General features: G+C 40.9%; 1 protein-coding gene across 5 annotated transcripts in view; it reads right to left on the bottom strand.

Annotated features, from left to right (window-relative positions):
- STARD13 (StAR related lipid transfer domain containing 13) overlaps positions 1-21,654 on the bottom strand; it is a 183,428-nt gene extending 161,774 nt beyond the window's left edge. For 3 of the 5 annotated variants that reach the window (XM_019447795.2, XM_019447792.2, XM_019447794.2), the window contains exon 1: positions 21,342-21,654. In XM_019447795.2, coding sequence (XP_019303340.1) covers positions 21,342-21,510 — 169 coding nt within the window. In that variant the 5' untranslated portion in view covers positions 21,511-21,654. The remainder of the gene's footprint in view (positions 1-21,341) is intronic. The other 2 variants (XM_019447796.2, XM_019447802.2) reach the window with 1 other exon arrangement.
- Between the last annotated feature and the right edge of the window lie 1,118 nt (positions 21,655-22,772).

Raw genomic sequence — 22,772 nt, 5'->3', positions numbered from 1 at the left:
CTTACTGCCCTCCCACAACACTCCCAGACCCCACACACGCACGCGCGCATGCACCCTGCGTACCAGTTTTTCAGGTGTTATTTTTAAGCCTCATTCTGAGAGGTCAGAGCCCTGATCCCACCTATGCATTAACCCAGTCTTAACTATGCCTGTGTGAGCACCGCACCCATAACCTGAAGGGCAAAGAAAATAAGGGGGCACTATGTCCCTCATGATGATTTATGCTCATTATGATGGGTGTGATGGACCTTACACTGCCCAAGACGTGAAAAAAGTGAGAAAAACCACTTTGGCCTCCAATTTCTTTCCCTTTCTGGGCAGGCAGCAGGGCTAGCTGAAATACCAAAAGGAAATAAGAACGTGGGACTGAGGAGTTCGGGAGGGGTGTCTAAATTCTGACTCCCCTGCTTGCTAGTTGTGGATCTCGAGCAAGTAATTTAGCTCCTCTGAGCCCCAGTTTCCTCATTTTCATAAGGGGAATCATAAAAATGCCCTGGAAAGGAGGATTTTCCAACGGCGCAGTACTGACATTCTGGGTCAGATAATTCTGGGTGTGGTGGGTCACCCCGTGCATTGAAGAATGTTCAGCGGCATCCCGGGCCTCTGTCTACTGCAAGCTGGTAGCATCGCCACCTAGGCAGGACAATCAAGATTATCTCCAGATATTGCCAATTGCCCCTGGAGAATAAAACTGCCCCTGCTTGAGAACCAAAGCTGTAAAGGAACCCCCTTCTTTGTTTTCTTAATAAAACAGCATCCACAAACTTGAATTCTAACCCTATGGATTCAGGGTAGCACTAAAGAACATAGCTCTGGGTGAAATGACACAACTCACAATTGTCATCTCTGGAGAACAGGGTTCGGTGTAAATTGAGAACCATCTGGCTTCACCTGGAGACTTTCTCCGGCCCTAAACTTGGAGATTCCGGATTTTATTCTAATCTTGGGCAAAGGGTAGGGGCGGGAGCACATTCTGTTTTGGGGATGGTTATGGGGCTTAAGCAAGACAATGTACATGCAGAATGGTGCCTGTAACTATTCATAAAATCACAGCCAAAGAATTAGTGCAATTAGGAATGTCACCAAGGCACTCTCTTCACACCTGGGGGCAAAACCACACTGCATGATGACTCTAGCTGTGGCATTCAGACAAATAACAGCAGTCAAGGGCCAGCCACATGCCAGCAAGAATGGCAGAAACCCAGAATTCTCAAACATGTTACACATACTTTGTTGCTGTTATAAAATATATCTGTGAATTCTCTGGCCCTCCTATGAGGGTGGATCAATGTCCTCTTCCCTTGAATCTGGGCAGACCTTTACGACTATGGTGACCAGCAGAAAAAACAAAAGTGACCCTATGCAACTTCCAAGGCTAGTCAGAAGAAGGCATGCGCTTTGCTTCATTTACTCTCAGAAGGCAGTCTCCATGCTGTGAGAAAGCCTGGGCAGCCACTTGGAGAGGACACACACACATGTTCCAGCTGGCAGCCTCTGCTGAGGTCCCACCTGACAGCATCAATGGCCTGTTCTGGGAGTGAATGGGGCTTTGGATGATTCTAGAGCCCTGTCACTGAGTCAGCCCCAACCTTCAAGTTTTTCCAGCTAAAGTCACAGTTATCATGGAGCAGAGACAAGCCACCTCCACTGCATCTTTTCCAAATTCCTGACCCACAGCATCCGTGAGCATTATAATGGGTGTTTAATGCCACTAAGTTTGGATGGATTGTTATATAGCAATAGTAACTAAACACACCTTCCTGAATCTTGACCACTGCTGCTCAAAGAATGTATTCACTGGGGAACTTGGTGTTGTAGGATTAGCTCAGTTGGAGGCTACATCTGAAGCAGTCAAGGAAGGGATCTGCCATTGGACACGGTGAGGAGCGTAAGGTCACACATTTCAGCAGTGGTATCTAGAGGTCTGTCTTACACATAGGCGTTGCAGTGATTTCTTTCATGCCACTCATGTGAAGAGAGCTAAATATGTAGGAAAGGGAGACTTGGATTTACATATAAGACCAGAACATTAAGTATGAGCCTGGAAAAGAGAGCACTCCCTTGAAAAGCCGTGAACCTTCGGGAGCCAATTATTGGATCCAGAGCAGCCTACCCTAGAGAATAAACTGGCATTGACTCAGAGGTTGGGCAGTGACCTCTAGATTTTGCTTATTGGGAGAGGTCATGAGAGTTAGTATGACCGTAAGCTGCCAAGAAAAGAGATTTTGCCTAACTCACCATGACCTTTTCCCCATCTTGATCTACACAGAGAGCTATCTCGATGAAGAAAGAGAAAAGTGACCTGGCTTGAGGGAAATGGCGAAAGGTACCTTCTCAGCAGGGGTCCTGAGACTAGGGTGTGTTGAGAAAATAGCAGAATGTGTGCACGGGTGTTAAAGACCATGCCTGATAATTCGGTATCATTTGCACAATATTTGAGTAAGCCAATTCTCCAACATGGTTCTTCCCCTGAAGCACATAAACTCTATCTCCTGGAGACTCTTTAGTCACCTCATTTAATTGGGATTTAACCTGCGGCTAGATTCCGAATGTGAACTACAATTCAGGCGGAGAAGTAAAACTTTATATTAATAGCTCTTTTAAAATACGGTATGAGTATTTTTTGTTCAATACCAGTGGGGCACCTGCCTCAGGCAAATATGTGCAATTTCATACTTCATAAAATATTCAAACATCTTTAAATTACTTCCGGAAGAATTCACATGTGAAACTCCCTTTCTTGATAAAATAATGACTGGCTGCTTAAGAATTTGGTATAAACAAGAACAGGTGTCCTATAGGAATATTTGCTTATTGGGTTTCTCTACAAATTAATCCTGTGGTCTCAAACTATTTTAGCCAATCGGCCCAATTTAACTAGTGGTTTGGTTTATTCACATTTCTAAAATTAGGTTCTAAGTTATATTTGTATTTGGGTACATAGTACTCTCTCAGAAAAGCCTTTTTTTCTGAAATATAAAGTAATTCAAGCTAATTGGTAATATCTACAGGTTTAAAATTCAAATCCCCTTACCACACCATATTAAATTCATTTAATATTAGTATTTGATTTTACTTACTCCTTACCAATAAATTTTTAAAGGGGTTATGCCTGAAGCAGAAGCAAATATGTACAGTTCCATCGGGTAATTTAACTACAATCCAGTGAAACTTCTATTGTAAAGTGACCCAAACTTTACCTACTAAGACTTACTGGGAACACAAATTATTGGGTAGATGTCTCCAAGTAGAAGGACAATCTCTAATAGAAGATACAGTAATAAATTCAAATTAATGGATTCTTAGAATAAGTGGGAAAAAAGGCAAGAAGAGATAAATTAGCAATTGGAAATATATATACATATTTTGTCAATCTGAAAGTTATGGAACTAAATCCTGTATTTATCATTTCTTTATCGCCACAGTTAAAATCCTCATCCCTCGGGATATTTTGGGGGGTGGTCACTGTAACAACAGCAGCAACAAGTGTCAGGGGAAGCCTTGAGCTGTGGAAGAACATACACTCAGAGTCAGACAGCCCTGGGTTCAATTCTTGGCTTTGCTAGTTATTTGGGTTTAACTTGAACAAGTTACTTTAACCTCTCTGGGCCTCAATTTCTTAACCTTTAAAATGGGAATATCAATGCTACCTACTACTGTGAGGATTCAGTGAGAGAACTATTTATCATTCTTCAGGCCTGGACAGAACACATAATCAATGACTATTTCTCTCTCTACAGTCGGTCTGACCACTTCAAACCCATGTTCATCTATTCATCTTTCTAAACTGCTGTTTTCATCCTATTTCTCTTCGATTCAGAGATCTTCTAGTTCTCCCCTACCTATAATGTAAGTTTCAAACTTACTGCTGTTTGACCTCAAACTTCTTTTTGAGCTTTGTCGTCTACACTTCCTGCCACCCTCCAGTTCACCAGGTTTGAATTACATTTGCAATTACTTCATCATACTTTTCAACTCATTCTGTTGTCCCCCTTCGAAGAACTCACTCTGATTTTTGCTCAGAGGAAACACAGCCACTTTCCATAGCTCAGGCCCAGTGATCTTATTTCGTTACCTTGCTGTCCTGCTGACAATGCCCTCTTTTGAACACCTACATTTTGACAGCCTATTAGTCATGGAACCATGTATTCCCTTGAACTGCCCATATTAATGACTCTTTCTATGTCTTATCTCACTTAATTGTAATCTCCTTGAGGGCAGTGATCACGTTTCATACAATTTTTCACATACACGGGGCGCCTGGGTGGCTCAGTCGGTTGAGCGGCCGACTTCGGCTCAGGTCACGATCTCACGGTCCGTGAGTTCGAGCCCCGCGTCGGGCTCTGGGCTGACTGCTCAGAGCCTGGAGCCTGTCTCAGATTCTGTGTCTCCCTCTCTCTGTGACCCTCCCCCGTTCATGCTCTGTCTCTCTCTGTCTCAAAAATAAATGTTAAGAAAAAAAAATTTTTTTTTTCACATACACAAGATCAGCAAAGATCTTGCACACAATTGACTTTGATGCAAAAAACCAAAAGTATTTGTTTCCAAAATATAGCCTCTCTTAAATATCTCTGTTAGTTATTGCTATGTTACTACAGTTGATTTCATGAGAAATCTGCCACCATCCTATTCCTTCCAGAGGGAGCCCAAATGCTAGGATAGCAGTGCTAGCACAGAGGTAAGCTCCCTGGAGATGATGGGCCCTTACTTTGAAAAGACAGAGGAGAGCAGCAATGTACTTTTCACCAGAGGGAGAGAGTTCCATGTTCTTGAATAGCTGGAGCACAGTTATTAAGATTCTAAGGAAGACCCATGGCAAACTGATGGGGCAAAAACCGATGAAGTCTTAACCTCAGGATTTCCCAGACAGTTACATAAGAATCACTTCCAGGAACACCAAGCATGGCTGCTTTCTGCAGAAGGAACAGAAGCTGAAGCAAGGGAACAGCAAAACACCAAAACCACAACAACAAACCAATAGCTAAAGCTAGAACCAGACTCCTTCCATTGTGCCTCCACCCTCCCTGCTTGGATGCCCATTCTCGTACCTATAAACTCTGACACCTGTTGAAAGTCCACCTGTTAAACTGTGGCATGGGTTATGTTTTATTTATTTTTATCTCTGTTATTTATTTATTTCAATTTTAATTAGTTAACATACAGTGCAATGTTGGTTTCAGGAATAGAATTCAGTGATTCATTGGGTTATGTTCTCATGTATCATTATAGCCCAGTGACCTAACAGAGCCTGACACAGAGTAGGCGCTCGAGAAGCGATTTGGTGGGGCGCCTGGGTGACACAGTAGGTTAAGCACCCGACTCTAGGTTTTGGCTCAGGTCATGATCTCACGGCTTCATGGGTTCAAACTCCATGTCAGACACTGTGCTGACAATGCAGAGCCTGTTTGGGATTCTCTCTCTCTCCCTCTCTCTCTGCCTCTCCCCAGCTTGCACTGTGTCTTTCCCTCTCAAAGTAAATAAATAAACTTAAAAAAAGAAAAGAAGTGATTTCATGAGTGAGTGACTGAGTGAATGACTATGTTCCTCCACGCAAAATACAAAGAACGAATGCACTTCATTCTCTGTAAGCTAGCTGAGTGGGTTGCAATGAAGTTGAGATTCAATGTTTTGAGTCCAGCGGAACTTAGTAAAAACAGATTTAACAGGCAGCCTTTGAAGAGAGATTGTAGGCTTGGACGGTATCTTGTCCTACTACCTGTGCTGTCCCTTTTCCTCCAGGCTTTAGAGCAGGCTGCAGACTGGAGGGTGGGCTGAAGGTGGGATAACAGGCTTCCTCTGGGCTTCTCTTACCAAATCTCACGAGAGTAGTTTGGGAGATGTATTATTAGTTCCCAATTGACTGCTTTGCTAAGGCGAATGTTTAAAGATACAGCACTTCATTTGGGGAGGTTAGCCTTGAAAGATTAAGAGTTAGATATGTTGCCATCATATCAGACTTCATGCCAGAGTTGAAGTTCATACTCTGGATTTATGGGGGTTGGTCTCATTAGCTTAAGGATTAAAAATATTATCTATTATAACTGGTATTTCACAGCTATCTGCTTTCCGAGGAAAATTCTATTTGGTTAGGAAAACCCTTGTTTAAAATTGCATAGTTTCTAAGTGGCCCCTCTCATACTTTTTCTGTTCTGAGGAAACTTCAGACATCCTAATTTCAGATCCACTGTGATTATGGCCCTTCCTTAACTTCCACTTTATGTGATTATCCAAGCCTGGATATTTTTAATCTTCCCCAGAAGTAGTCAAGCCACAGCAGTGGGCCATGTTGCTGATTTGTAGAGTCCTTTTGTTTCTTTTTTAGATTAAGGGACACTGAGCCCTGAGTAAGTGTTTGGCTCCATGCTAAGCACTTTGCATGAGTGACAACACTTCATTCCACAACAACTCCAGGCAGTAGACATTATTATTTTTCCCACTTTATATGAGGAAATAGGCTTACAGAGGTCATGGAATCTGCTCAAGATCACACAGCTAATCAGTGCTTGAACTAGGAATTGAACCTAGGTCCAGAAACAGCGAAGCTCTTGCTTTTATGCAATGTGCATTGCATCTATGAACTGCAAGTTTCAGAAAAAGCACAGCCTCCCAGGGCTAAAGAAAAATATGTCTGAAAGATTGTTTCTCTGATAAATCAAGGATCTGAAGGCTTCATAACTCCCATGTCAAATTATTAACATCAATCATAGAACATGGTAATTTATTTAAATGACTGATCATCGAGCACAGCCAGCTATAAACAAGAAATGTGTTCTGCTAAGCCAAAGACTGCAGGGAAACTCAGAGCATCACGCATCTGTGTGGGGGCGGAGAGAAGCCAGTCTTACCCTCGTGCAAGAAAGAAGTCAATAGAGCCTTAGGGTTCTGTTTTTGTTGAAGTAAGAGGTTTTGGCAAGCCATCCATGTACCTGCATACTTCCCCATCAAACAAGCTCTTTGCTTCTCTTCGTTTATGTGCCCCCCCCACCCAAATTCCACTTCATTTAAGACACCCAGCCTTTCCAAATAATAGCCAAATATACAGAGTGCTTAACAATTTTCAAGTCTTAAGTTTAGCAACTGCCCTTTCTCTCGGAATTCACCATCATCAGCAAGCTTAAACATTTGAAACAAAATATAAAACCTATAAAAAAACTATCAAGCAAAACTCAAACATTTTAAAGGGATGTGTTTATAAAGTATACATTCGTTTCATCTTTCACCTTACTTTCCTAAGACTTTCCAGACCAGATTGTGCCATGCAAGGCAGCAGGAAAGCACTGGGCACATCTTTCCTGCATTCGATAATTTGGGCACCACAACATCAGGTTCCTTTCTGCCCCCTCAGACTTAAACGATCTGCTGTGACCACAGTAAGCTCTTATAGGCCTCCACCTAGACAGCCACAGCAGGATATCCTGCCTAAATGGGTAACTATCCACACGAAATGTTAGTCTCAGCGGGCAACTGGGTGGCTCAGTCAGTTAAATGGCCAACTCTTGATTTCGGCTCAGGTCATGATCTCACAGGGATTGAACCCTCGTGGGGTTCCATGCTGAGTGTGGAGTCTGCTTGGAATTCTCTGTCTCTCCCTCTCTGCTCTTCCCCTGCTCACTCACGCTCATATGCATACTCTCTCTCTCAAAATAAAATAAACACTAGAAAAAATAAATAAATATTAGTCTTAGGCAAGAAGCCCAATTTCCATTGGAAATTTATAACTCTGAAAGCACACGATTTATGACACTCTAACTTGTCAAAGTCCCTGGGTCTCTAACACAGTATCTTTCACTTTAAAAGGTTTTATTCTGATCATAATTATGGGAAATTATTCATTAAGGGTGAAGGAATATTTATTACCTGAATAAAAACACAGAGCAAAATTCTTGACCCCTCAGAATGAAAGAAAAATAAGAGGGAAAACTAGAGTTTGAAATGACCCAAAATAGCACATCAAATACATAAAAAGAAAACATAAAACGAATGTAAGAGCGAGTAGACTTTGTCCATTTGAGAACCAATTAAAATAAAACAAAACTACAGGGGTGCCTGGGTGGCTTGGTCGGTTGAGCGTCTGACTTTGGCTCAGGTCCTGATCTGGCAGTTTGGTTAGTGGACCACATTGCACTCCCTGCTGTCAGCCTGTCCCTGCAGAGCCTGCTTCAGATCCTCTGTCCCGTTCTCTCTGCCCCTCCCCTGCTTGCATTCTCCCCAAAATAAATAAATATTAAAAAATAAACAAAAATAAAACAAAACTACAGAGCGGTTCATTATTCCCATACCCTTGACAAGTGATACGAATTATTGTTCGAGGAAGAGGAAGCAAGTATGATGAGGCTTTGTGTCCAACTGAGGATAAAGAGCTAGGTCTTGTTTTGTGTGACTCTTGTGTTTGGGCCAATCCTGTGATCCCTAAAGGTGCATCCTAACATCGCTTACCCACCCCAGAATTGAGCATCATGTTTTCCTCTTTTAGAATTTTTTTTAATGTTTATTTATTTTTGAGAGAGAGAGAGAGAGAGCACGCAAGCAAGCGGGGGAGGGGCAGAGAGGGAGACACAGAACTCGAAGTAGGCTCCAGGCTCTGAGCTGTCAGCACAGAGCCCGACACGGGGCTTGAACTCACGAACCATGAGATCATGACCTGAGCCGAAGTCGGATGCTCAACCCACTGAGCTACCTAGATGCCCCTCATGTCTTCCATTTGAATTAATTTCACATCAATTCTTTTTTCCTCACTAATGTTACTAGAGGTAGGAGCTAATATTATTCCCATTTGGTAGATGAAGAAACTGTGGCACCAAGAAGTTACATAAAGTCATCCATGGTGACCAGGTGCCCATTAGGACAAAGGTGTTCCCAGCACCCATGCCTCCTGCTTTCTGGGGTTACTGTACAGGTCCGGCTTCTCTTTCTCCTGGAAACATCACTATTCCACTTGAGACAACGTTCCTTAGTTTTCAAGACCCATTTTCCCTGCAGAGGTTTACAGCTGCATGTAATTCACGTGTCAAGTGGTGTTATCCATGGGTTAGTCCACTTACACTGGAGAGACAGCACTATCTGTGCTATGGGTTGTCTCTTTGGAAACCCAGTTATCTGAGAAAACCTCAAGCCACATGCAACCAAGCACCAAAAAAATTAATTTTTTCTCCTTAAAATGTCCCTTCCCTGTGCATTCACACAGCACAGTCAGTTCATCAATCTCTTTATGTAAATAACAGTCATGCAGCAAGGGAGGAGGTCTGTTTATTATTTTTGATCCTGTTTTGCTTCTGGCAAAATTTCACAAACAGCAGAAGTTGGCAGAACATTGATATTTTCTTCTGACTGGCTACTGTTCTCTAGCTGCAAGTGCAGAGTGCAACCGGGACTATTCTGGTCTATGGGCCTCGGCTGTGACTGAGGTCAAAATTGCAAAATCTGGGGGAAAAAAATCTCCATATAGGACTTCTCTCTGGAAATAGAGACCCTGGTTTAATGCTTGCTTTCCTTCCACTATAGAACTGCTGTCTTTGGGATTTAGGGTCCAGGGAACAACGGTGGTTTGACCTAACTCCCACCTTGCTTCTTGTCTGCAAAGGCCTCCTGTGAAGGTTACAGGGGCCACCGAGAGAGGTGGGCCCTAGGAGCCCTGAGAAAACTTAGAGGAGGGAAGTGTTCTGCCTCCAAAACTTTCTAGGAGGAAGGGGCAGCATTTTGGAGGTTTGGAAGTAGGGAAAGGCGCTTGGGGGTGGAGGAATCTGTCCTCTCCCCCTGTTAGGCATGTTCCTACCTAACTACACTAGATTCCTTGCCAAAGGCTGGAATGCTGCTGCCCTGACGTTGACTTTGGACGGAGCATTCCTGATAAAGAGCAGCCAGCCCTCAAGAAGGCAGTGGGAGGGTAGTCAGTATATAGGACGGTTGCTCGGAGTTGCTGCTGGTTTTGGAGGCACAGGGAAGTCCTCCAACAACTTGAAGGGCGGGTGAGGAAGTAAGCACCAGCCAGGGCTAAGATGATGGAAAAAACCAAAACGAACAACCTTCTTTGGTTACAAGTAGACCATGACTACCTATAATTATAAGGGTGATGGGGTTGCACAGTGGTGAATAATGTGGGCTCCTGGGTCATACAGACTTGAGTTCAAAGCCCATCTCTGCCACCTACTTGCTGGGAGAAAAACACAGTAAACCCTTAAGCGTCAAGCCTTACCATATTTATTTTCCAGAGGAGTAAACCTAAGTTTCAGGTCTTCACAAAAATTAAATAAAACACCAACATATGTTGAAAATAGTCCCTGGAACATAATAGCGAGCCCTCAATAGGAGTAGCTATAGGTATTGTGTTACCATTTTTTAAATGTTGTAATGTTTCTAACCCTAAAATGTGTGTTATAAAAAGTCCAATCGCCACCCCAGACCCAAACCTTTTATATAAATGCACCAAAATGCTAATAAACTATGTGGACAGTCTGCCTCTCCATGGCCAACCCGGACTCCCACTTTCCTTTTCACGTGGGTGAGCCAGTGGAAATGGCATCCCTCAGCCCAGAGGTAAGGCTCCCGCACCCCCAGACCCAGCTGCACAGACTTCGAGAGGCATGCCTGCGAGAGGCATGGCTGAGGGTTAATGAGCTGAGAAGAGCCTGTCACAACTCCTGCATTCTGGAACAAAGCAGTAAGCGTCACAGAACACAAGCTGCCAGTGTCCAGGGTCAGCCCTGCAGAGTAACCAAAGGTGGGAGGAGGCGACCAAGTGACAGGAGAAACCTCACACGAACCAGGAACAGAATGGCTTCCTCAGAAGCTGAACTGTAAAGCTGGAGGTGAGGAAGTAATTTTACTCTAAACAGAGGAGGGAAAGGAAAAAACTGGCCTCTGAAACCATCTCTATTCTACCGGTTAGTTAATGTTTAACAACCGCATTGCTCACTACCAAGTTTCCTTATTCTGTCAAGTGCATCTGTGCTTTTCTACCCACTCAGGGAAATGTGCCGTTCCACACAATACACCAAGTGAAAAATCCGCGTCCAAAGGAATGACTCAGGAACGCAAGGGTAGAAATAATTCAAAGTAGGGACACTTGCAGATGCATTGGTCAGGTCTCTGAAAGACAGATTCTAGGGGACAGAGCTTTGTCATCCACGATTATGATACCATTTTATGTAGGTATTCAAACAGCGAATGCGTATGGAATTCCTACACAAACGGTCATGCACCATAACAATTAAGGGATTATTATTATCATAGTTTTTTCAGGGTTTCCAGGACGCCATATGCAGACATCAAATATTTTATCCTGTAGAGCAAGGCTTTTTCAAAGTTCAAGATTAACATTTAAGTTATGATGTATGAAGCAGGTACTAAATGAAATTTCTATTCTTTGTAGAGGAGTCTCTTACATGGAGCCTCCTAAGACTATACCCATATATTCCATACCCAAATACAGCAAAAAGCATTCTTGTTTATTTAATCCATTCAACTGCATAACAACAAACTTCACAAATGCTAATGACTGTATTCACGTGCAGTCTTTCATAGCCTAGGAATTCAATAGTGATGAAGATTATCCCTCAGTTAAAAGGAATGAAATCCCAGAGGAAACGGGCAATGGAAATTTCTTAAATAATTTGTTTGAATTAGTTTGAGAAAGGGTGCTGAGTTTTTAAATTACCAACTGGGCATTAGAAACTTTACACTTTACAGAATTTCTTTTAACTCTTCTACACAAAGGCCATTAAATACGGAAAAATTTTTATAAAATTGGCAAGAATCTCCAAGCTAACTGCCCAGTTTAGAAAATCACAACAATTTGGGAAGGGGATTCAGACATCATAGATTCACTCATCAGGCACAGAGATATAGCTCTACTACTGACTGGGTAGAGCCCTTGCTCCCAGGCTCCACACTGGTCATCTCCCTGGCCTTTCACTCTGGCCTGTCTCTGATCAGAGCCTAGCCCCCTTCCTCCAGTTCTGCTGCTGTCCCTCAGCTTCAGAGTTTCCTACCAAGTGGTTCCAGGAGCCAGGAACACTTCCTGCCCAGAACAGTCTCTCTTATTTGCCAGGAGGTAGGGAACAACAGGCTTTGCTGTTTATCGATATGAGCTGAAACCTGGCCTAAACCCATCATTTCAGGTCAGTTCAGGGCAACTAAGAATAACCGCTGTACATTTATTACTAAGTAAACTGATGTTACTAAGTAAATGAAGTAAAGGGAACCACATTTGGGAAAAGCAGATTTCACTACAGCTTAAGATTAAAACAAAACAAAACGGCAAAACATCAAACCAAACAAAAAAATTTTTGTTTTAAATTTTGTGATACTTTTTTGAGGACACAAAAATGTGGCAGTATGTATGCTTACCTTAGTCAACTTGGTATAAAGTATATTAGTTGTTCTTCATTTAATGATACAGTGCCTTGAAGGGCTATACGTACATGGATGTTTGTTTAATATATGTATTTTTCTTATATCTAGCACTTAGTATGTTCCGGATACTGTAGTCAGTGTTTAACTGTATTATCACATTTAATCCTTGCAGTAAGTCTGAGATAGTAACAGCAGGTGGAATGGAGTACTAATGGTGAGATTGGGAGTGTAGAGGGAAGGGGTGTTAGTGGATCTTCCTACTCAAAAGAGATCCATGGTAAAAGTGATGGTGATTTGATTACTGAGAACTTGCTCTACACAACACATGCTTTTACAAAGGTCCAAACAGTAAGGCTTTGCAATGGATTTCATTCTCTATTTTGGGAAATGCATTTAGGAGGAAATGTTTTGTGTCCTTGAAAGCATCTGGGAGAGATTTAAGGTCCTCTATTAAGAACTCCAGTCTTATTTAGGGGGGAATGGTTAGAATACCATTATCACTGGGATTGTGAATCTTTCTTATTTCTTATAATAATTTTAAATACTATAAATAATACTGGGTAGTAAAATATGCTTTTATGACTACCATACTTTTTCTCAGTGTGTCATTTGGTGAATACAAGGGTATGTGAATTACTACTATTCACTTATCAAGACTGAATATTCATCCAAGATTCTTGCCATCCATATGTATGATTTTTAAAATAAGCTAGAAAGAGGAGACTTGGAACGCAGAAAGAGAAAACCTTCTTTAGCTCAAAATACCGACATGTATATTAGTTACTTGCGACTGCCTAGTTTCTTTACAATCCCTACCCTTTTCCTTTACACTGTTCACGCCTGTGTTTTATCAGAGTGTTACAGAGGCAAGGCAATGCAAATCATTGGTATTTTAGTCAGCTCTGCCTCTGTCAGACTTTTAAAATTGTCAGGATTCCTACGTCTTGTGGGGAAATCATTTGAGACTGCGGCCAGACATTTTGGATTTCTTTTTTGTTGATTTCCTTTTTTTTAAAATAGCAATAGCATGTTCTGTAATTTTCAGTTATCTTGCAACCATTCCATTTATTTATTTATTTTTGAGAGAGAGAGAGGGAGCAGGGGAGGGGTACAGAGAGGGAGGTTGAGTCCCAAGCAGGCCTGCCTTGTCAGTGCAAAGCCCCACACGGGGCTTGACCTAAGCTGGAATCAAGAGTTGGATGCTCAAATGACTCAGCCACCCAAGTACCCACTGGGTATGCTCCATTTAAATTCCTTTAGATTCTAAATTAAAAAGAGACAGAGACACAGAGAGAGAGACAGACAGAGAGAGAGAATTCAGGAACTCAGGTCTTTTCAAACAATAGTGTACAACTTTTCCTGCCCTAGGCTGTACCATTCTATAGTGATTGCTATGGTCCCATGTGACTTTACATGGGGGTTTGGCTACAAAGTAAGGCTAATTTCCCATGCATTCTGTGGTAACTTTTCTACATTTTGTGGATTATCTCCAAAAGCATCATTCATAATGCAAATGCTATGTACTATCTCTTTGCGAGCATGAGGAAAAGTACCTTAAGAATATGTTTTCAGGCTTCCTGAGAAACTTGTAAGTTGCTTATACAACTAAACAAGCAAGCTTTATTAATTAAAATGACCTATTACCTATTAGTTCAGTTTATTCTGTCATACTGGCAGAGACTTCATACATGAAGTATGAACATAAACCAGAGATACATTTAGATCATGAAGTCGGAAATGGACTTGGAGCCACACTCATCAATGCCTGAGTCTCAGACAGTCCATATCCCACGTCACAGCCAAGGAGAATCTGACACTACTGAAGGGTCTCCTTTTTCTTTCCTGTGGGGCAACTCCACTTTGCAGTAATGGAATATCGTGAATTAGCTGAGATAATAGCAGACCCCTTTGGAATTTGCCCAGGGCTTCAGCTTTATCATAGGTGAGACGAATGAGAACCAAGAAGCAATAATCTCTTTCTTCTGGCCTAGCAGTACCTATCGTGTAGAGTTATTTGAAGACTGGTTGTATTCTTGGTAGAATTATTAACCCTGCCCATATACCTACTCCTTCAGTTTTCTGCCTGGCAAACATATAGGGGCCACCTAAACAGGTAAGAATCTCCCTTTATTTGTTAATTTTTATAAAGAGATGTCAATCTTGTCTTTACACCCAGTTGATTTTTAGAGTACATGGAGCTGGCCTTATTTGAAAACAGAAAATATTTACAATTTACTCTCCAAAATATAACCTCAAACTATCTATTGCCCAATCCATGCAAGAAATAATAGTCAAAGAGAATTATCCGAATGAACCACAGGTCCTGAAGCTTCCTCAATCAGCTTTTCCAAAATGCGTTCCCCAGGGAGCATGATTTTATAAGATGTCACTTCCTGGTATCCGGTGAAAAATGGATTCATGATGAAATACACCAGTTTGAACAAAGTTAAATTACTTTCCGCAGGATTTCTCTGGGCCTTTCATAAGTGTGAATTTCCAAAAAGGGAAAGAGGATATAGCATTTCTCAAATTACTTAACCACAGAAACATTTCTCCCCTGAATATCTAACAGGACTAGTGTTCTGTGAAGCCAAATGAGAAACTATCTGTAGACAGCTTCCATGCTATTTCAAGATTAAGGAGAAGAATCAGGTTGCATACCTGAACCTCCTTGTTTTGAGCCACTCACCCCATCCCCAAATATTTTTACTAAATTATAATTTGTTATTTATGCCCCTGGTTTCACTGCAGGATCCTATAGGAAACTTGCAATTGAATTCACTGCAGGAAATGTTTAATTTATCCACTACATCTCCATATCGTAGTGTCCCCTTTATGAGATCTGTATGAAACTGCTCTCATATATCCAGTTCTCGGGAGAAAACTCTCCCAAACATCAAGTCCCAGGAAAAGCTGCGCTGGTGGGTTTTCACCATGGCAAATCTTCCCCTGATCATGTTTTCCTCTTTGCTTAGATTAGGGAAAGCTCAGGCTAAATTTAAAGCCCACTTTTAATAATTATTTAGCACCTTATGTTTCATATTTTATGTAATATCTCTTTAATATATTAAAGGGATGTAATATAATCCCTTTATTATATTAATTAACCTATATTTGTCTCTTCATCAGATTTGTCTTTTAATAACCTTCACAGAGTTGTATATTCTTTTATACACTACATCAAATCCTTTAGATAATGCATTAGAATGTAAATTAATCTATGATGTCTTTACCCACATGAAAATCATATTCACACTGCCCCTTAGGAGACAGATAATGATTTTCACATGATCCTTACTTCATTCAAATATCAGATATGCAACTCATGGTCTCCTATCTTCTTGTATCTTCTTCCTAGACTTACCACTGGGTTCGCATAGTTAATAAAATGCACAAGGCACATGCTCATTCATGACCTGTCGCCATGAAATCCCAACTGATGTGTTTCCTTCTGTATAGAGGTTTACCAAAACCCACTTTTCATTTTCTCTCTGTCTAAATTTTTTCGGGTCACCTGAAGAGCTAGAAGCACTGCCCATGACTAGGTGGCTAAGGAAATGAGGAGCCTTGCTTTGTAAGAGTGGACCAGCATCGAGAATTTACAAAGAACTAAACACTGACTGGGGAAAAGAGGAGGAAAAAATGAATCTCTCTGAAAATAATCTCACTGAAAATATGAAATAATGAAATATGAAATATGAAAAAAAAATGAATCTCACTGAAAATAATATCACATAATCCAGATTTGGCAATTACCTGCATCTGGGATGTGTGTTTATAAAATTAGAGCTAATAAAAGCAGGGACGTGCAGCTATGGATGTCTCAATTTGGTTAAAATTAAACTGTCAAGTTTTACATATCATTCTTTGCTAATTCCCTTCTAGTACTTATTTCTTAACTGCTTGCATTTTTAATATGTGATCACTTTTAAAATGTTATGCAAAGTTCGTTGACTTAATTCTCCCAACAGACTTTCCTGTAATTTTCGGTTAAACAGTACCCTTTATGTACAGGTCCTTCGGTCACCAGCACTGAACAGAAAGAGGCTCTGATTCATGGAATGTGAATTTCTGACAGTTGCCACTTTTTTAAAAAAGAACTTGAGCAATACAGGACTGATGCATTCTCACCCTGTTTTCTGTGTTCCATCTGTTTTTCTGCCAGTGTTTCCACCCTCCATTTCTGAAAGTGGTTGGGTAAGAAAATACTGGACATGGAGAAAGGGCAATTCTCAAAGAATAAATGATTGTTTAATTTCCGCTGACGCTATCCAGTTGGGGGGCTGGGGCTCTCCCACCAGGATGAGCAAGGCTACCACTTAGGTCGGGCAAATTCCCAAGATGCCATGTGGCCCGATGGAGTAATGACAGACAGACAGCACATCACTAATACCCAGTTCCATTCCCTGGGAGCAGAAGGAAGGCAGTTTACTCCACTCTGGTTAAGTTCAACTCAGATGTGATCCTTAAAAATAGTCTCAGATAAAAAGTCAATGAGGGACACCAAGGTGGCTCAGTCGTTTGAGCACTGAACTCTTGATTTTGGCTCAGGTCCTGATCTCATGGTTCGTGAGTTCGAGTCCCATGTGGGACTAAACGCAGTCCATGCTAACGCAGTCGGCGCTAAACGCAGAGCATGCTTAAGATTCTCTCTTTCCCTTTCTCTCTGCCCCTCTACCACTCGCTCGCTCTCTTTCAAAAATAAATAAAAGTCAAAGAAAATGCAAATCTGACTTTCACTAATTCTCTTGGTTATGAAATTTTCTACATTTTGCATTTTCTGTCAAGAAAAGACGTCTTTCTGTGAGCACAGGGGCACACACACACACGGACATTCTTTGCAATAGGCCAGGTACTGCAATACCTCCATTTCACAGTCCTGGACTCTAGAGAAAGAAAGGTGGTTTTTTTTTGTTTTTTTTTTTACAGTTTCTTTATAATTATAGGTAGTAATGATATTTAAATAGTCCCCAAGACTGGCTGTCCTAACGTGCCCATTAAATTGATAATGAGAGCATTAAACAGGTATCAAAGAAACATGTCCAGGTAGGTATTAAATGACATAATAAGAAAAACAGAAATAAGAACTGCCTCTCTTTCTTAACATGATACCTGTGATCATGAATCCCAGAATTTTAGACATGATGGGAACCTCACGTTTGTTTAATCCAAACCCTTTATTTTATGGAAGAAGGAAAGAATGCCCAGAGAAGTTGTAGCGTGCCCCAGAGCACACAATTAATTAGTGACAGCCGTAGAACTAAAATCTGACTTCCACAGTAATAATTTCCTTGACAAGTTGTAGAAAAATTATAAGCCACTGATTTATTCTACATTAGAAAGCTGCTCTGTTTTCTTTTCAACTTATTATTTTAGGTTTAAGGAGTCCCTGCTTTGCACACTCTTGTTCAAGGAGTTCTGACTCAACCAGAGAGAGGACTTGAGAACCAGAATAAACTTTAGAAACCAGAGACTGACCATCTCATTTTCTCATCAAGAAACAAAGGCCAAGTAAGGTTCTGAAACTTACCATAGTGAAAGAATGAGAGGGGGTCTAAATAAGAGCCTGCATCCTGGTCTCCTTTTTTTCTGGTTCAGTGAACTTGACTACAATCAGGTCCATATCATGCCATTTTCAGCATTCAAAATAATTTTTAAAAAATAGTATAATAGCAAGATGAATTCTTTCACAAAGCAAATAATCACATTTATGTATTTGCCTAGATTTGGATTTTCCAGATAGCATATGCATGAGTATATAAGCTTTCAACATGGTGCACCTGTAGCCAATGCATCATAGCTATCAAATGACAAGAGATCCCAATTCTCCCTTCCTGTGGCCTAACATACTCTTCCTCCACCTCCCCAGCATCCCCCCTCTTGTCCATTCCCAAGTGCCTGCTACTGAGGCAAATAAAGACCATTATTATTTCCATTCTCTCTCCATACAACAATTTACCCATTGATTCAGCGAGATTGTGGGGTAGGGATTCTGGGCAGTGTGACTTATGATAAACTTTCACTTTGCAAAGCAATCCTCTATTTTAAACTTCTCTTCTCTTTTAACTGGACTTAAAACTCCAGAACTATAAAGAAGGCTAAGAGAAATAATGCGTGTGTATTTTGGAGCATACCCTAAGATGAGCAAGTTTAGATTCATCCTGGGTTTGAGCAACTAATTCTGATCCTATGCATCATCAAAGATTCCTTTATTTCTCCTCTTTGTTTTCCTTCTCATGAGTGCATCTGCTGTTGAATCATGTCCATGCCATTCAATGATTAGCTCACTATAATGAGGTCAGTGGGGAGCAACTTACTCTTGTTTGCACTGTTCCCAACAACCATGAGAGATTATGATCATCAGTAATAATGCCCCAAATTATAATAATACAATGCTAAATTCTCCATGAAAGATCTACGATAGAGTAAACAATTTTACTGATGTTGCTGTCATTTCGAGATACCGCTCTGTGAACTACAAAAAATAATGGTGCTATTAATTTAATACGCACTTGGTAAACTTTAACTGAATGATTATAGGCCATCAGTAAAATAACTTGACATCATGCATTATTGGATACTAGCTGTTCAAGGAAGGTAAAACACACAGCACTCTGCTTCCATTAGCGAAATAAAACCTGACTGGAAATAGCATTGTGAGTGACCGATTCTGATTCTGCCATATGGTTTGTTGCTGCATTCTGAGTAGAAAAGACTGAAATGACTTTGGCATATTACAAAATCTAAAATAAATCTCAAGTCCAATACTTCCACCTTCATTATAAAAACCAGAAACAGTTTAGGGTATTGCAGAGCATGGGCTTCAGAGTTATATTAAAATACAAGCACCTACTATGTAAACTGTAAGAAGTTACTTGACCTCTATGTGTCTCTGTTTTCCTGCCTTTAAAATGGGTATGATAATAGTATGTGCTCACTTAGAAGATTTTTTTGAGGGTAAAATAAATTGAAATATATGTGTGTGTGTGTGTGTGTGTGTGTATATATATATATATATATATATATATATATATATATATAGCTCCCGGAGTAGTGCTTGAAACATTATAAATGCTCAGTCAATATTCTCTACTCTTACCCAGGAAATTTTGCTTCTGCTATCATAATGTCTTACTATATCATTGCATAATATCAACAAATGATGAGTTCTCAATGGCTGGACTATTGGAATTTCTTCATGCTCCCCTATGTTCTTCATGATCACTCTTAATTTCTAGGCATACATTGGTTTCAAACACTCTGTTGCCCAGCACAAAAAGGTGAGAATGCTCACATATTCTATTTAGGCAAAAGAAACATAGACTCAGAGTATCCTTTCAATGATCATGCATGTGTTCACAACTTCAAATCCTCAGTAGGAATATAACTTTCATCCAAAAAACACATAAAGAATTTTAATGAAATCAATCGTCGTAAATACATTTAAGGAGATCCGCAAAACAACTTCAAACTATTTCTATATGCAGTGTTTCTAACATAATGCACTTTACATGCATGCTGAAGAACATTTAACGAGCATAGATGATAAAGCATCATCAAACATTTGCCAAGCTCCTGCATCCATAGCGATGATGGCATCTGGCAAAGCACCATTGTCAGAAATCTCTAAAGCTTTAGCTGGTTTTTATTCTAAGACTAATGTATTTTTAAATCAAGCCACAGGGAAATAATTACTTTTGTTTCTATTCAATCAAGACCTGCACACAGAGTTTATGGAATGACATAATATCCTTCCTGAAATCAGACTGGTATGTAGGACCAGTATCCTTCACACATAACCAGTTCCTGAACCTTTACAAACAAATCCTAATTTCCAAGGAAACAATCTCATCAACTGCTACTCGCTAGAATACATATTGTTCCTTTTGGAAACATTACAATAAGATTTTCACGATTACAAACCCCAACTTCCCTTCTAAAATTCAATAAAATCTTAAACTCATTTATTTAAGTGGAAATTGTGTTTGTATAATGGCTCTAGAAATTCCTGGTAAATTTCGTATCACCAATATAATAATTTAGTTACTGGGTTTCTTGTTTTGTGTTTTTGTTTTTGTTTAGCCCAGGAGGGGCGTGGTCATAAACTTCATAAACTTATTGTGATGATGTGGGTGTATGTGTGTGTCTTCTAAATGAGCACCAGTTAGGAGTCTCTTAGGAATGTTCATTTTCCAGCTTCTACAGACCAACCCTAAGATGAGAAGCATGTTTTAACTATTTTTGGAGAATGAGGAGTTTTAGTGATGTCCAGGCTGTTGACCTATTTTTTAATTTTTATTTATTAATTTTTTTTTTGTAGAGAATAAAAACGAACATCTAGCAGCTTGTAATCAATATCCTTTCCTCTGGGCTTAGGAAGCTGCTGCTTCCAAGCGCATGTCACAAGCTTTGTTTTGAACTTAGCAGACACCTTTACCCTTCACCAGAAAAACAGTATCAACAAATCAGAGACTACTGACATAAACATACAAATAGAGAATGCGAGTCGGTTGTCAGCCCAGTGGCCTTAAGAATAGAATTCTAACTTTCCCCTGTGGCTAACAATGTTATAAAGAATCTGGGCGGGGTACAAGTGAGTCCCCCCTCTCTACCCTCCCTCCAAGGAAATAAACAAATGTCCAAGTTTTAAATGTGACACACTGTGAGGAAGCTGCAGAAAAGCTCCCAAAACACACACCGAGTAAACCTGCCTCATTTATTGTGTAGACGCACATAAATTTTGGAAATGCAGGATTCACCGCCCTACCGTGAAGTTTTCCGGGCACATGAAGTTGAGTTATGTGGCAGCTAAGCGCTGTCACCGTTTGTTTAAAACTGCTGCCTAAAGTTATTTCTAAAAGTTACGTGCAGCGTGGCATAGAAATCCATGTATTGTAAAGTGAAAACAACAATGTAAAAAACTGGGTTAGCATGAAATAGAGCCAACAGAAATCAGAATTAGCAACAGCCTTCCTCTACCGGCCACTCACCTTGTTGAATTTTAGTCACTAGCTGATGGCGTGCTAGAATCCGGCTCATCCTGTAAGGAGAGCGCCTCGCCGTCTGATCAAATCGCAAGTACATCTCCTGGCCCTCAGGTGTCATGGAATTTAGATAGTAGCAGCCTGAAGCTGGGGTCCTGGGTCCCTGACTGAACATCTCGGCAGATTTCCCTTGTGCCACCTCAGTCTGCCCTGTGGCTGTTCCCGGCTGTCTCCAGTCTCAGTAAGGGAGCGAGGCACCAAGCCCGGCGGAGCTCCACACACCAGGCGATTTTTAAAAAGAAGAAGGAGTGCCAAAAGCCACAACTCAGAATTCCAGCCCCCGGCCTTCACGTGACCCCGAGCAGCCAATCAGAAGAAGAAAGGAGACCGGGACCGTAAGCAGTCAGCCCCCAGCCCCCTAGACGGGCAGTTCCAGCAGCTCTGATCCCCCCACGGTGCTGAAGGCAAATGCCAGCGTTTGCGGTGCCTCAGAGCTGACTAAGCGCCAGGAAGCAGCGCTCACTCAACGAGTTAAAAAGAGAAAGGTAAAAGAAAAGGCAGTAGAAGAAAACTGAGCCCTGGGCATAGATTTCCTTGGAGGCTGTAAAAGTTACAGAAAGCACGTTTGCTTTCTCCAAAGGCAGCTGCAGACAGGTAACAAATGGGTGTGATAAACGTCTCCAATGAAAAACTACTCCAAATAAGCATCAACAGCTGAGTATGCTAGCACCCTTCCTTACAAAGAATGAATCAAACAAAGCTCTTCCAGTGAAAAATAAACTTTCAAGTGCTTTAACACCCAGAGTAAATACACTACAGACTCCTGACCTTCTGCAGTGGGAGGCTGAGAGCTCTTACAGATGACTGGGAGAGGCAAAGGGCATACACATATTTGTTAAGTATCTATTTCCCTTTAATTTTTCGACACCCCCAACAGTTAATCGCCAAGAAGCAAAATAGTTATGAAGTACCGATCACATTTAAGACACTGCCACGAATCACTGGAAAGATTCAGATTTATGCTGCCAAGCTGCTAAGGACCAGAAGAGAAGTTACGCAAAAGCTTAAGGCTTTCACAAACCTTATGTAAGAGGTGTCTCAAAAAAGACACAAAGACAATGTTGGGGGAGCGATATTATTTTCGACTGGGGTGATCGTAGCGGGGCGCACAGAGAAGACATTTGGGTGGGCTTTAAAAAAATGAGTGCGATTCTGACAAACAGAGCCTGAGGAGGTCTTTGCACTGGGGTCTATGCCCACACGTGTGGAGATCAGGAATCAGAGTATGTGTTTAAGGAAACTGTGAATAATTCCATTTGGCCATTTCCAAGTATACATATGGGAGTAATTAGAATTTTCCCCCATATTTTCCCGCTTTAATATTATTTGATGTGAAGAGAAAAAGTCCATAGAAAACATTGTTGAATTCTGAGCCTG

This window comes from Panthera pardus, unplaced genomic scaffold (genome assembly GCF_024362965.1).
Source record: "Panthera pardus isolate Hobbes unplaced genomic scaffold, ASM2436296v1 HiC_scaffold_1, whole genome shotgun sequence".
Taxonomy (NCBI): domain Eukaryota; kingdom Metazoa; phylum Chordata; class Mammalia; order Carnivora; family Felidae; genus Panthera; species Panthera pardus.
The sequence above is the reverse complement of the archived record's forward strand: the minus strand, read 5'-3'. Positions and strand labels throughout refer to the sequence as shown.